This window comes from Chiroxiphia lanceolata, chromosome 3 (assembly GCF_009829145.1).
Source record: "Chiroxiphia lanceolata isolate bChiLan1 chromosome 3, bChiLan1.pri, whole genome shotgun sequence".
NCBI classification, from domain to species: Eukaryota; Metazoa; Chordata; class Aves; order Passeriformes; family Pipridae; genus Chiroxiphia; species Chiroxiphia lanceolata.
Genome location: NC_045639.1, coordinates 55,262,584 through 55,276,396, shown reverse-complemented (window position 1 = coordinate 55,276,396; position 13,813 = coordinate 55,262,584). Strand labels below are relative to the sequence as shown.

The following is a 13,813-nucleotide window of genomic DNA, read 5'->3' as shown; positions in this document are numbered from 1 at the left end:
ATGCCTTTTGTTGTGCTTTATCTCCTCCTCTTTGCAAACTTCACATTGTGTGTCTGTCCCTAGAAATGGTGACACATGATGAATTTGGAAATTTTTCAAGTTGGATGCAGTCTACCCTCTGCTTAAAATGTTGTCCTTGCCAAAGTTAAAGATCCCTAGCAACTCCTGATTATTTCTCTTTTTTTCAAGAGTTAAGTCATTGAAGTATATGTTTTGTTTAGTAGTCTGCAGAAGGCACCCTGGTAACTGTGTAAAAACAATGGCTGTAAACAAAAGTCAAGCTTTACCCATGTAAAATTATACAAAACAGAAAAAAAACCCTTCCCAGTTTAGCTATGTCCCAATAATGGATAGAATTACTCAAGAGTAGGAACATGTAAAATGAATGACTTCCATGATGAGAAATGATGATGTACATATGCATTATCTCCATGCATTTGTGATGAATTCCTAACCATTACAGGCCTGTTCTTCCCAATGTTACCCTACTCAGTTGAAATTGCTAGCTATCAGTTGTTGTACACACCTGGAAAAAGTTTATTCTTTTCTCCAAAACTCAGCTTTTACTGTGCAGTTTTGTGGAAGTTGGAGTTCTTGCATTAAAGAAGGTGTACAGCTGACTTACGTGCACCTGAACACTGGCTTGAGCTTTGTTTTTTGAGCTTTGCCTGTTTCTCCCTCCACCACCCCCTTCCCCCCCCCCATTCTTCACATAACTGGGCCAGCAACTGACTAAAACGAGTAGAGAGGTCAAGGTGGCTGCTCAGTTTTTCACACAAGTTCAGAGAAGCAAAAATATATTCAGAGGATCAACTGTCTAATGGTAGACTTCATGTGAAGTTTGTTCCATTCCTTTATAACAGCCTACCTTTCATAAAAAAAGTGAATTTATTGGTGTTTTTACAGGCAAGTAAGTTCAAAACCAGTGATGAGAAACAGCAAAACATCAGCATTCCCTGCTAGCCAGGGCTCCAGCAGAGTATGGCTCATTTTATGGCAGTCAGTTGTAAAGTCCAGCCCCACTGGCACGGCAATTGCTTAGGAGTTAATTGAGGTAGAGCTACAATCAGTCCCTTTTCTCCCAGTGCAACCCATTTCAGCAGTTCCTTGTAGCCAGCCAGCTTTACCTAAGATAGAAACATACACTATGATTAAAACAATGCCTTTTCAAAGTGCATATAATTGCAATATTGACAAAATAAATATTGATCTATAGCTACCTTTCTAACCAATTATCCTTAAATGCCACTTACCAACCAAATGAGTGATAATTATTAAAGGTAATGGAAAAATACTTGCAATGTAGAAATGGAAGTACAAGTAATAAAGCCAGTCATGTTGGGTCTTGAGAGGTACTTACGGCTGTAGAAGGTAAACAAGCACCTTTCAGAAGTATTTGGGATGGGACTGAGGTCTAAGAAGGGATCTAGGTGCTACAGTACAGAGCTTTGTATCACCTATTTCTGAAATGCCTGCTTCCCATGGTGGAACTTGTAGTCTTGAAAGAGTATCACTGTTTCTTACAGAGTGCAGCCAGGTACCTCAAAAAAGCTGACCTGAATAACCCCCTCCCACTAAAAACACACAAACAGGTTTATGGTGACACTCCTTCTTAGGCAGCTGGTGGCATGCTGGAGCAGCTGAAGCCCAGTCTCTACCACTGAGGAACAGTACTCTCTTGTGCACGTGGAGTCTAGCTGCATCTCCAAAAGTCAAGATGCATCTCCATTACTTTTGAAATTACTCTTTCTTCCTTATCACAGAGCTATCTTGGCACCTATTAGACTATTTTCATATGGAACTAGACCAGAAGCAGTTCTAATGCATTTCAGCAGCTAATGGACATGAAGTGCATGAGACCAGAACAGAGCTAAGCCAAAGTGAATCTCCCTCTTAAATGCATAGAGTTGATACCAACTTCTGCTTCCATTGTGCCATACTTCTTTCTAGAGTAGGTGTGGCATCAGTGTCCTCAATTTCTGACCTCCACTTGGTGTAAGATGAACATCTAGGGTCACACTGACTTATTTTTAGCCTCCCTGGCCAACAAAAAAACACTGTGTGCATTCCCTCTGTGCAAGGCTTCAACTTGAAACAACTGCACCAGTATCACCAAAGTCACCAAAGTGAGGACAGCTACTTATAAAGCAAAGTCATGCCAAGTTAGTCTCTACACAGGAAACAGGAGAAGCAGCACAGTTTTCTCCCTGCTACTTGGCCTCTTCATGATTCTTAGTTTGCAAGCTAAAACATATCCCAGCAACATCTCAGTCTAACTTGGTTAGCTGGAGAAGAAACATCCCACTGGAAGCACTACAACAAGGAGGTCTGAGAACTAAAACAAATATTTTGCTGGATCTCTTCCAACATACTCTGTCCTAAGAGCTATGCATTCCTAAAGATGCCAGAAACTTAAATAAACATGATGGAACATGACAAATCCTAGAGGGAAGGGCATGTGTATGTGTGTGTGTGCTGTCTTTTACCTGTGTTTCTCCAAGCTTAGCCTGTGGCTCACCAAGTTCCAGAATCCCAGAGACTGGCCAGTTCAGGAAGACAGCACTGACTGTCCCTTCTTTAGGGCTGAAAGTGTACCTGGTTGGAAATGGGGAACAGAAATGCACGTCAGTTTTTCCAGGTAAATTTTCTGAAGTGCTACATAAGAGTGTTTCAAGATTAGAAAAACAGATTTGAAAAGTCAGCATTAGTTACATTTTCACGCACATAACCACCTTTTCAGATGATTTAAACCCTTTAATAAAGTACTGCTCCTTGAAAACGTGTTCCAACAAACTAGAGGTAATGAAAACTATTAGCTGAATTCAGAGGTAAACATCTGTAGTAACTTTAGTACACATGTAACTCTCTGCTGCTCAGCCATATAGGAAGGAGATACTTGCAGAAGGGGAATCCTTAACAGAGAATTGTAGGTTATATTCAGAAAAACGTGCTAATTCACATCTATAAACCGACATACAGACTAAAAAAATTTAACAAGTATGTGCAACAATAGAGCTTCCACCTTGCATAGCTAGTTTTTGAAAATATTATTTTCAGCATATACTATCTGCACTATTGCCATTGGAAATCTTATGGCATACCCCCGAAACATACCTTCCTCCTTCCTTCATTTAGTTACATCTTTTTATTGCTCTTGAAAGTGATTTTACTAAACAGTCAGCAGTTCAGCATCTCCTGGCTAGAGCCAGATGGCCAAATTTTACTGGGAACAGGAGTAAAAAGGCCCACTGAGACAGAGAAAAGGGACAAGACCAAAACCCTGATGGATCATTAAGGCATTACAGCAGCTACAAGTCACAAAGGCTGAGGAGTCCAGAGACCGGCTGTATTTAGTGACCAAACAATTGCTGTTATTTTCCCATGCATTTTTACCTTAAAAAAATGCAGAATGTGCTAGACTGGTTTCTAGTTTCTTCCTCTCCCTTTTTTCTCTTTAATCATCAAGTGACATCAAGTATTCCTTTCTACAGATTGACACTTCATAGCAATTTTATATTTCCAGATTTGTATATTCTTTGTTTCTGTTGCCAACTATACTAAGAAGCACAAGATCACTAAGGAAATGTTTGCAGTCTTCCCTTCAGCCTTAGCATCATCCCCAAACTACAGTCTCTACCTACAGCTTTATACATACTTCTGTGTGCAGTTACTTAAACTGACAAAGGGATTAATTTCTTCACCACATACAAACTAAGATGGTGACTTCTGTAGCATCAAGTCATTAGGAATTTCAAAGTTTCACATACATTGGTGCTGCTTTACACTTTGATTCAGTAACCTTACCACACTTCTGGTGTGACCGAGTCGTTCTGTGCTCTCCATGGTTTTGTTCCATAGATGGCCTCTCCATTGACCTCCAGCCAAGCACCCATCTGCCTCAGGCGCTCCTCGAATATAACAGCGATGCGACCATCGTGAGTGGGCCCGATATTCATCAAGAGATTTCCCCCACAAGCCACTGTTTCTACAAGTTGCTGAAATGTTTTTCAACACACAGAGCATATGATTATGACTAATGAAATCACACATCTGAAGTACTTTCTAAAGTCTGCCACGCTGCTTCAGAACTATGAACCAAATGAGTTATGTTACTGCTGCACGTTGAGACTTACGGGGTTCATCCCAACAGTCAAAATAAAATTTAAGCTCCTGTAAAACAAAGCTCTGATGACAAGCTTTACATCAGAAAAAAGCCCAAAATATGTTCTTGCACCAATATATCTGGCTGAATCTACATTAGAATCAGATCCTACACATTTTTAACATTTTTACTGCTGCAAGAATGTCATGAGGGTTTTACTGATAGAACAGACAGATGATTTCTTTGCACCAAAGTAGAGTAAGGCTAACAATTGCCACTTCATCTTTACTGAAGCTTAGAGAAGCAACTTCTTCTGTTCTTCCTCTGTTTGATGCTCTCCCTATTTTACAGACACATCTGTAAAACACCAGGAAGCCTTCTACAGAGTCTGTAAAATTTGTGTTCACATCCACACTGCCCTCCAGAGATCATGGACTGAGATGCACAAATCAGAGAAACACAGCTGGAGACAAGTTGCTGAATGAATTCAAACCTTTTGCTTCTGAAAAGAGGTTACTTCGGTTTGTAATTGTCTTTTGCAAGGACAGTACTAGAAACAGATTTAGATCAAGCAACAATAACAATCAATCTCCCCCTCGCTAGCTGAATTTTGCAATTAAATGCATTTTTCTGAAAGGCTGATCATCTTTCTTTCATTCAGTTTTCCTAAGCTTCACATCTTTTTTAATATATTAGACTAACAAAGGGAATCAATATTCTACTATGACCAGCTAATGTTTACCTGTATGTCTGTACAGAAAGTTTCTTGCTACAAGGTAAAATGACTATTGAGTCATAAACTAGCTGTAAAGGGGAAAAGATGTAGCCTTCAATCAGGAGTTCCTAACCAGGAGCTGTGAAACTGCAACTGTCTGCTTCTCATCAACTTAAAGGTGCAGTTACCAGAAAAACTTAGTGGAAAAGGTAATTATGAGACTGTCCAGATCAATCCTCGGCCAGATACTCATAGCAGAAATGGTTTCTAAGAAACTCACTGAATTTCTACTAGATAAACCTTTCCCTTAGTAATTTCTATAAAATCAGTAAGAATTACAAGGACATTCCATCCTGTCAGTGTTAGGCTGCAAATGAACAAAATGGTTTATTATTTCATCGATTCATTATTCAGTTAAAAGAATACTTTTTAGATAGAGACAAGTACACGACAGAAATGTCACACTGCTTGATATAAAAACTAGGAGAGAGAATCGGAAGTTGCGGGCAACTCCTCTGCCCCACTGTACCTTCACCAAGTCCTCGATGGTGAGGTAGTCGCTGAGCTGCGCATCCCTGCGGTACCCCCAGGACCTCCTGTCGATGGTCATACAGTTCTCCCACTTGTGAGGCAGGAGGTGACCGGGGTTGTACCGGTCACTGCAGGTGTAGTAGCCGCCGTGGGTACAGATGCTGCCAACTCCCCAGCGGTCATTGGTTACAACTGTGTCTCGGACTGGGCTGGAAAGAGAGAGATTTTATTATTTTTGTTCTGTAAAACGCAGTCACAGCCAGCCCTTCCCACACGCACCCCTCCCAGACACTAACATTTTGGATGACTTCTGTACTACTCATTTACAGATTAAGTGCAATGTGAGGAATTCTGTTCTCATCCTTTCCTAATAAAAGGTCCAGATGGGCATTTCTTAAGAAATATGCTGCAGGCTTTTGTAGGAGCTCTGCCAGAAAACAACCTGCATTTCACATCCACTGCCAGATGTTCAGTCTACAACGAAAACGATGTACCCATATTCTCAAACTGTCCTTCTATTCTGTTTCTGTGCAGCAGAAAATATTTAGGAAAGGCTGTGATTATACAATACCACCTTAACTGATTAATTTGCAAATGTGTTCCAAAAATATGTAACAGTCTTTTTCTAAAGCAAGCTTTGATAATTTGAGGGAAGATCTGAATTCTGTATTTCAGGAAAATGAATATTTTGTTAAGTCCTCTAAAGCAGAGGTAACAGATTCCATAAAATAAAGTGAAACAAACTATAGACAGAGAGCAGAATTTTAGATAGGGTGCTAAGGCAGTATTATTATGTACCTGTCATTATACAGCCAAGCCAAGAAACCAGTGCTGTTCCAGTAAGTATCTGGAGCATTTCCATTCCCATCAGACCAAATTATTTCTGGCTGGTACTTGGTCACAATTTCATAGAGTTCTGGTAATGATTTACTGGTTGGAAACTTTCTTGTCTTAAAGACATTGGTGGCATCCTCAAGGAAGAGAGGATTAAACCATTCAAACAGGGAATGGTATAACCCGAAATGCAAGTCAGTCCTGTTTCTAACAGATGCTGCTAGTTCAGCAACAAGATCCCGCTTCGGTCCCACATCAACAGCATTCCAGTTCCAAGAATATTTGGACCCCCACAAAGTAAAGCCTGAAAAGAGAAAAATTGAAGGATAAGAAGGAGAAGAAGAAGAGGGGAAGTTATAGTTCCTCTTTCTGGAAAGTGGTTTGGAAGTGTGTTGCAAAAAATAATAAAAATTATATTTGTAATAATATTGTTATTGTGGTATAAACTGTGCCTATCATTGTGCATAAACAGATTATAATAGTCATGACATCAGAATACCATGCCAGATATGTTTATGTATTTTTCTGTACAAACACGTATCCTAAGCAGTTCTGTACTGCTTAGGATAATTATTCCCTCTCTTTAGTTATTCACTTCATTCATATGTCCCAATTAAATTAACTAGATGATCTTTAAGGCCCCTTCCAACACAAACTATTCTATAATTCTATGAAATTAACCAAAAATACAGCAGCTTTTGAGGCATATACGTTTTTGAAGAAAGTATCAATGTGAACTGTAAATACACAACTACTGGAAGATAAAACTCTCAGCTGCAGTAAGCACAAGCTATCATTTGCATTCAAAGACTCTTCTCTCTTCTGTTTCCCTCTTATGCAAATGTTCACTTTTCATTTGTCTTGGTATTTATAGCAGCTCAATCAACTACTCAGTACACGCATATAAGCAGAGTGCAAAAACTCCTGAAACAGATTTTAAAATATCAACATTAAATATCAGGAGTCAGGAGGGATTTGACATTTCAGACATCCAGCAATCCTAGCACAAGCACTTAAAATACTACTGCACTGCAGACTCAGACCACTGCCAGACAAGCTACACTCTCACCTTCAAACTGCTTTAGACTCACTGCCTAATAAATCTTGTGACATTTTTGTGAACTGAATATACACAATTGTATCGACTAGACAAACAAGCTAAAAATTCATGCCCAAGGCTACAGGACAGACTAAATGAATCACTATTCTTTTGAAGATTCTTGGGAATTTCACCACAGGCATCATCAAAATCAAAATTTATGTGTATCAGAGCTGAGATAAAAATTTACAAGTCACAAGTTGCCAGTCTTGAACCCACATCTCCCCAAACACCAAAAACATTCATTAGCTGTACTTGTCATATTGCATCCTATTATACTTTATTTGATACCAGATTTCCTTCCAGCCACTTTCTTTCTCTTTATTTTTCTCTGCAAAGCACCTTACAACTACAGTGCTAAAAATCAATTGTGCCTGTAAAGCTACAGACCCAGTTCAAGGTTTTGGCCTCTGTGAGCTATATCAGGAAAAGCTATACCTTGTGAACCTTCCTAACTCTGAAGTTGACTCCCAGAACATACCCCTAAATTCCTTACAGAAACCTATAGAGCTCATTAAGTGCCTGCATACAGCAGCTCTCCATATGTTAAAGAGTGCAGAGTTCACTTTTATGGTTCTTTCAGCAATAAATTGCACTGTGGCTACTGCAGGAAGCTCAGCTGCCACCACCACTTCAGGCTGTCTCACCCACAGCAAAAAAACAGTGGCACAATTTATTGTTCCTCCTATGCAAGCCCCATGACCTCAGTCAGGAAAACGACTGCACATTTCTTGGGTAGTTTTTTTCCTCTTTGGCTGCAGTAGGACAGGTAAGCTTGCCTGACTTTCTCTATCTATCTTAGCAAGCAGGAAAGTCACCTGCTTTTTTCTTCTGTTGACAGAAATGCAACAATTACTAACATTCACAAAGCTTCCACTTACCTTCATGATGTTTTGAAGTTAAGACAACATATTTTGCACCCGAAGCCTTCAGAATATCTGCCCACTGGTTAGGATCAAAGAATTCTGCTGTAAACAGTGGCCCAAAATCTTCATAACGGAAGCCAGGTGGGTAATTGGCCTCCATAAATTTCACATAGGGCTCTCTCTTTTCCTTCTGCCAGTACCACCTACAAAATACAGAACAAAACATGTCTGCTAATGTATTTTTAGACAAAGAAAAGAGAGTTGAAATCATCAGCTCCTATTTGAGTTAACACTGAGAGGCAGAGGCATCGGAAGTACACAACACTAGCAATAGGACAAAATTGCTCCAGAACAGTATTAATTACCAAAGATTTGCTTTTCTCTATCCTATTTGTTCATGCTCTACATCTTTGAAGCACTCCACTTTGAAAAGGTCCCAGGATTTCATTTGAAGCAATGAAAAAAGCGGCTACACTTTGAGAATGGAAAAATGACAGTCTTGGTCAGTACCCAAATCCCAAAACCATACTAGAGAGCATGCATAGACAGTCCGTGTAAGCAGCCCATGTGGCATGAGAAATGCCCTTTTTCTGAAAAAATATGACTCATCCTCCTCAGGTCTCATACCTCAGCCATCAGGCACCTCTGCTCTGCCACCCACATTGCAATTCCTCCCACCTACAAACATGTGGACCAGCAGCTTTACCTTTCTGACAGTCCCAAGTCCTCTAAACCAAATGCAGTTGATTGACCAGATGCCCACAGTCCCAGGGCAGGAGAGAGCTGTGACCAGTGCGCTACAGCCACTGCACAGGTGAGGCTCTGAACCAAAGGCACCCTACTAGAAGCCACGTCCTGCAACAAAAACCTGACACACACTTAAAAAAATACACCTCTGTCACAGTCTCTAACATGCAGGCACACATCTACCTACCAGGGCACTTGGATTTAGCAACTAGAAGGAAAAATAAGCTGATGATCTCTTTTTGCCTTCCACCTGGCAAAACCAGGGACAGTTTCTATCCTGTGCTTCCCCAAGACAGTGACTGGTATTGTCTCTATTCCAACTGGGCTAGTCCACAGCAGGGCTTGGAGCTCTGCTCTGTGTTCAAGGTTGGTCTCTTGCCCTCATCATGAGCAGAGATCATAAATTACCAATAGAGCAATATTTATTTTCAACTTGCTCCCTTCCCTACTGGAGCAATGAAAGAGGAGCTTCAGAAACACCACACAACAGCCCTTACTGCATAAACAGCCTTATTGCCGGACACCTTCTAAGAACAACATACCATGGGACTGCTAACACATACAGAGAAAAGGGTCTGGAACCATTCACCTTTCTGTGAATGAAGCCAAACACCAAAGATCCTGTTCTAGCAAGAACATACATGAAAACAGATAGTAAGTGAAGGAATAAAACAGGCCAGAATCTAAATATTTGAAGTATGTTTCTCTCTCCTATCATGAGCTGGACTCTGACCTCAGTTCTTTAAGACATAGTAACTGTCTAGATATTGTTGTAACCTTCCCAGACTTCATCATAAACTGACACAACCTCTGACAGCCAACAGGGAAAAAACTCAGAAGAAAGAGGCCAAGACAGCTTTTCTCACTGAAAGAATGGAGGGGTAAAGGGAGGGGAAGAGGGGAAGGAATACGAGGAAAAGGGAAAATAACAAAACAAAAACAAACGAACACCCCGCCAAAAAAACCCAACCAACCTCTGATTTCAAAGTATCTAATTGCATAAACAAATGGTAACATCCTTGCTTCTCTTCCTTTGTCATGTGGTTTGCTAACATGAGCACTTCCATGCTGACATGATTAGATTCTAGAAACATCCTTACCAATGCCATGCAGCTGCTGACAAAGGACCTCAGTCGTCTGACTGCACATGCTGCTAGAAGGCCTGAAGCAGCTCTACACCCACACTTGCCTAAGGATCAGAGACTCCAGGAATATAAAAAGCAACTTCATCAACTACATTAGAGAGTTTTGAGGTCTTTTTAGAACAACAACGAAGACCAAATGCTTGATCCTGAATCTGTGCACCACTATCAGATCACAGCACTCAGACTGAGGCTTGAACCCAAACCTAGCTCTATCAACCCCCCCCCCCCCAAAAGTAATTTCTTAGTAAATGGAGTCTGCCTTAAAAAACTGCTGAAATCCTTGAATATAACTCTGAACAAACCAAATATTGTCAGAAAACAGTTGTTTGTTTAGATCTATATTGGTTTGTTTTGTGAATATTGCATTTAAGGTTCACCACAGCTCTGCCACAGAGCTGCTATCTTCATATTTTAAATGATAATGTGACTCACTTGAAGTCACACAGGAAGTACTTGGTAGAGCATGGAAAGATGAGAGCAGAAATATGCTTACAGCCAAAGGACCTGAAACAGTGAACACTCACAAAATAAAGGTTTTACTGAGCCTCTGAACTAAAATTACTTGAAGGATCAGAGCCTTGGACTCTTTTAAGCAGAAAGCAGTCCTGAATAATAGCAATAATAAAGGAGAAGAAAACTATCAACAGCACAAAATGTGCACAAGAAAACGGCAGGCTCCTTGCTAAGTAAGGGCAGCAATGGGCTCCTGCACTCCCCGCAGTACTCCAGCAGCTGTACCAGGCTGCTCCAGGGGAAAACCCCTTCATCCATCCCTTCAAGGTGGTCCTGGAGAGATCTCCTGCCACTCAACCAACCACCTCTTTCACCAACAGCAAATCACATCTCTCAGCTCTGTGAGATCTCTCCTTAATTTAGTTTCGTCAGTCAAGGTATTCAAGTTTCAGGGGCAGGCAGAAGGTCGGACACACGAGAAACACATCAAACTGTGCTTCCTTCGAAAAGGCGCCATGGAGTCCTTGGTCTTGGCCGGACACAAACCTCTTCCCACACACCTGAGCTCCAGGGTCAGCCTGCAGAGGGGCTCTAACCCAAACCTCCGCTGTACTGGGGTGGACACACCCATCCATCCCCGCCTGCCCTAGGAGCTGCTTTCGAAGCAAACCCCTCGGACCGCTGGCACGACCCGTCCGCGGCAGCTGTTCCGGTGCGACCGGACACCGCTCGCCGCAGCTCACCAGAACCACTCGCTGCCGAAGCTGGGCACCGAGAACACGCCCCAGTGGATGAAGACGCCGAACTTCGCCTCGTCAAACCAGGCGGGCAGCGGCCGCGCGTCCAGCGAGCCCCAGGTGGGCTCGTAGCGGGGCCGCGCCGGCAGGAGCGCGGGCAGCCCCAGCAGCAGCAGCGGCGGCAGCAGCGCGGCGGGGCCGGGCACCCACGACATGGCGGAGGCGCGGCCGCGGGAAAAAGGCGGCTCCGCAGGGCGGGGGTCGCGGCGCTGCTCGGCCGGGCCGGGCCAGGCCGGTGGAAGGGGGACACGGGCGGGGCTAGGCGGGCTGTCCCCGCCCCAGCGTCCGCCCCGCCGGGCCCGTGGCCCGCCGGCCGGAGTGCAGCCGGTCCGCACGGCCCCGGGTGCCGGGCCCTGGCTGTGCCCCGCCCGGCGCTCAGCCGGCACCGCCGCCCCTGTGCACCTCCCTCTCCCTGCCTGCCGCCCGGGGTCTTGTCCTCGTCGGTGCCGCTTTATCTGCCTGCTCGATCACAGACTGCCCTCTGGATTTTAAGGGTTTTAAGAAAATGAAGTAACTGGCTTCTGCCGTCGGCCAGCATCCCGCCGTACTTCCCTCGGGCCCCCGCGGCTCCTCCCCTGGGAGCACCGGCCTCCCCGCAGCGCTCGCTCGAAAGTTCCTGCCGAGGTCTGCTGGATCTACAGCCGGATCCAGGGCTGAGCCTTGGATCTGCAGCCAGAGACTGCTCCAAAGGCCGCCTCGGCAGCTTGCTGGTTTTGCCCTTCCCGCCTGCTTCCGTCCACAGGCTCAGTTTCCCTGCCCTTCCCAGGAAGGACAGCATGTAGCATTCATCGCTCTGCAGCTCCTTCCAGCCGACTTGTACGTGGTGGCTTCCAGGGTAGAGAGGTGCCCCAAAGCCTGTCAAGGAGATATTTCTTTGATCATTAGACTGGCCTGTGCTGAAGTGGTCTCGATTCAGTAGATGAGACTTGGCGTTTGTGATGCGGATAACGGGTGGCAGGCACGTACGTTAAAAGATGCATCTTCCAGCAAATTTGTTGCCAGAGGTGGTGCTTGTCTAGTCTTCCTGATGCCCGAATTCTGTGTTTTTGCTTCAGCCACCAGACATCATGGGACAGCCTTTGTAAAATAATTTGGTTTAATCAGCAAATACGAATGGAAATGTCTTTGGCAATGTCATCAGAATAGCTGAAAATGAATGACGAGGCAACTGAATTAATCTCTCTCCAGCTGGGAAGGATGTATACTTTACTGCTGTTCTATGGAAACAGAGCTTCAGTTTCCAGAGCTATTAACCACAGTTGTTATATCTAATTCAAAAAATGTTTAAAGGGCTGTGAAAATAGGATGTGTATGATTTTGTAATATTTTCATTTATATACCTTGATGAATATATTAAGTCACAGGCAAGTAAAAACCATTGTGACTTCCATGCTATTATTCTTTCTGACTGACTGTTCACATTTCTCTGATTTACAAAAGCACTTTGATATTACAATAGGAGCCTCTTCATATCTCTTTTACATTCAGTGTTGACCGACTTTATGTCTTCTTTTGCCTTCACCCGTTTAGATGTCACTTTGCTCCTCAAAAGGAATCTTTAGATGCCTTGACCACTTGCTATGGTATCTTTTCTAGTTTATCTTTCTGTTTCTTCATGTTCTCCTTTTTGATCACACCAAAGGATTGCAGACACTGAGCACCTCCTTAATGTGGGAATTTTCAAGCATACATTCTGAACAGCACAACAAAGTTACAGGTGCTCTGTGGCTCAAAATGTTTGGAGGAAAAATGATTTAAAAAAACCTCAGGTGTCTGACCCAAAGCTCACTGACCTGCCATCAACTTTGATGAGGTTTGGAGCAGGAACTGTGTATTTCAATAATGAACTTAATCACATCTTCTAAACTTAAAAAAAAAATAAATGTGGAAAACAGTATATAGCAGTCATGAGTACACTTCTAATTAAGGCTTAGACAGGTTCAGAAAATGTCATTAGCCCACACATGCCCAGCCACTGAAATCTCCAGTGGGGGAAAGTCTTCAGCGTACAATCACATCTGTAATGATGCAAGCTGCACAGGGTAAATAATAAAAATAGCACATTGTAAGATTTTGTGAATAACACAAGACTGGTGTCAGCAGCTGCAAAAAGCTCTCTAAGCCTGGGTACAGTGTGCCTACCTGTGTGATGCTGGAGCCTCTGGGCTCCCATGGGAGCATCTGTAAGCAGGGAGCTCACTGCTGTGCCCTTCCAGGAGAAACCCCTGCCTCTCCCTCTCATAGCACAGTCCTGCTGGGAAAGTTCTGTGGCTAAGGAAGGAGCAGGCTAGTCTGTCAGCAGGGGGAAGGAGAGGGAATAATGAAGGCAATTCTCTGGGAGATGCTGAGCAGAAGAGACCTTTTGACCTGACTAATGGCTGACATACGAGACTCCTGTACTGGATCGATTGCTTGGACAAAGGGAAGGGTGCCTGCATCGTGTGACTGCTGGGAAGACTGCAAAACCACTGTGCCTGGGGAGCTGTGTGGGACTCGGCATTGAGAGGAAGGCACTTGCTTGCCT

At 43.2% G+C, this 13,813-nt stretch overlaps 1 protein-coding gene across 2 annotated transcripts; it reads right to left on the bottom strand.

Moving 5' to 3' along the window:
- Positions 1 to 869: 869 nt before the first annotated feature.
- On the bottom strand, positions 870 to 12,231 carry FUCA2 (alpha-L-fucosidase 2). 2 transcript variants are annotated; one of them, XM_032681806.1, is made up of 7 exons: positions 11,842 to 12,231; positions 8,163 to 8,350; positions 6,147 to 6,486; positions 5,347 to 5,557; positions 3,805 to 3,995; positions 2,487 to 2,595; positions 870 to 1,127 (listed from the first exon to the last, which is right to left on the bottom strand). In XM_032681806.1, exons 2-7 carry the CDS (start codon positions 8,305 to 8,307, stop codon positions 987 to 989), a joined length of 1,137 nt encoding a protein of 378 aa, XP_032537697.1. In that variant the 5' UTR covers positions 8,308 to 8,350; positions 11,842 to 12,231; the 3' UTR covers positions 870 to 986. The 2 variants fall into 2 exon arrangements, with proteins under 2 accessions (XP_032537697.1, XP_032537696.1); XM_032681805.1 differs by lacking the exon at positions 11,842 to 12,231 and adding an exon at positions 11,236 to 11,559.
- Between the last annotated feature and the right edge of the window lie 1,582 nt (positions 12,232 to 13,813).

What these genes read in the sequence shown, in the direction of transcription:
- FUCA2 (XM_032681805.1), bottom strand. Translation starts at nt 11,444, where the DNA reads ATGTCGTGGGTGCCCGGCCCCGCCGCGCTGCTGCCGCCGCTGCTGCTG. An exon ending in CCATCGAGGACTTGGTGAAG is followed by an intron (nt 3,996 to 5,346) that starts GTACAGTGGGGC and finishes AAAACATTTCAG; the next exon opens with CAACTTGTAGAAACAGTGGC. An exon ending in TCGGTCACACCAGAAGTGTG is followed by an intron (nt 2,596 to 3,804) that starts GTAAGGTTACTG and finishes ATTTCCAACCAG; the next exon opens with GTACACTTTCAGCCCTAAAG.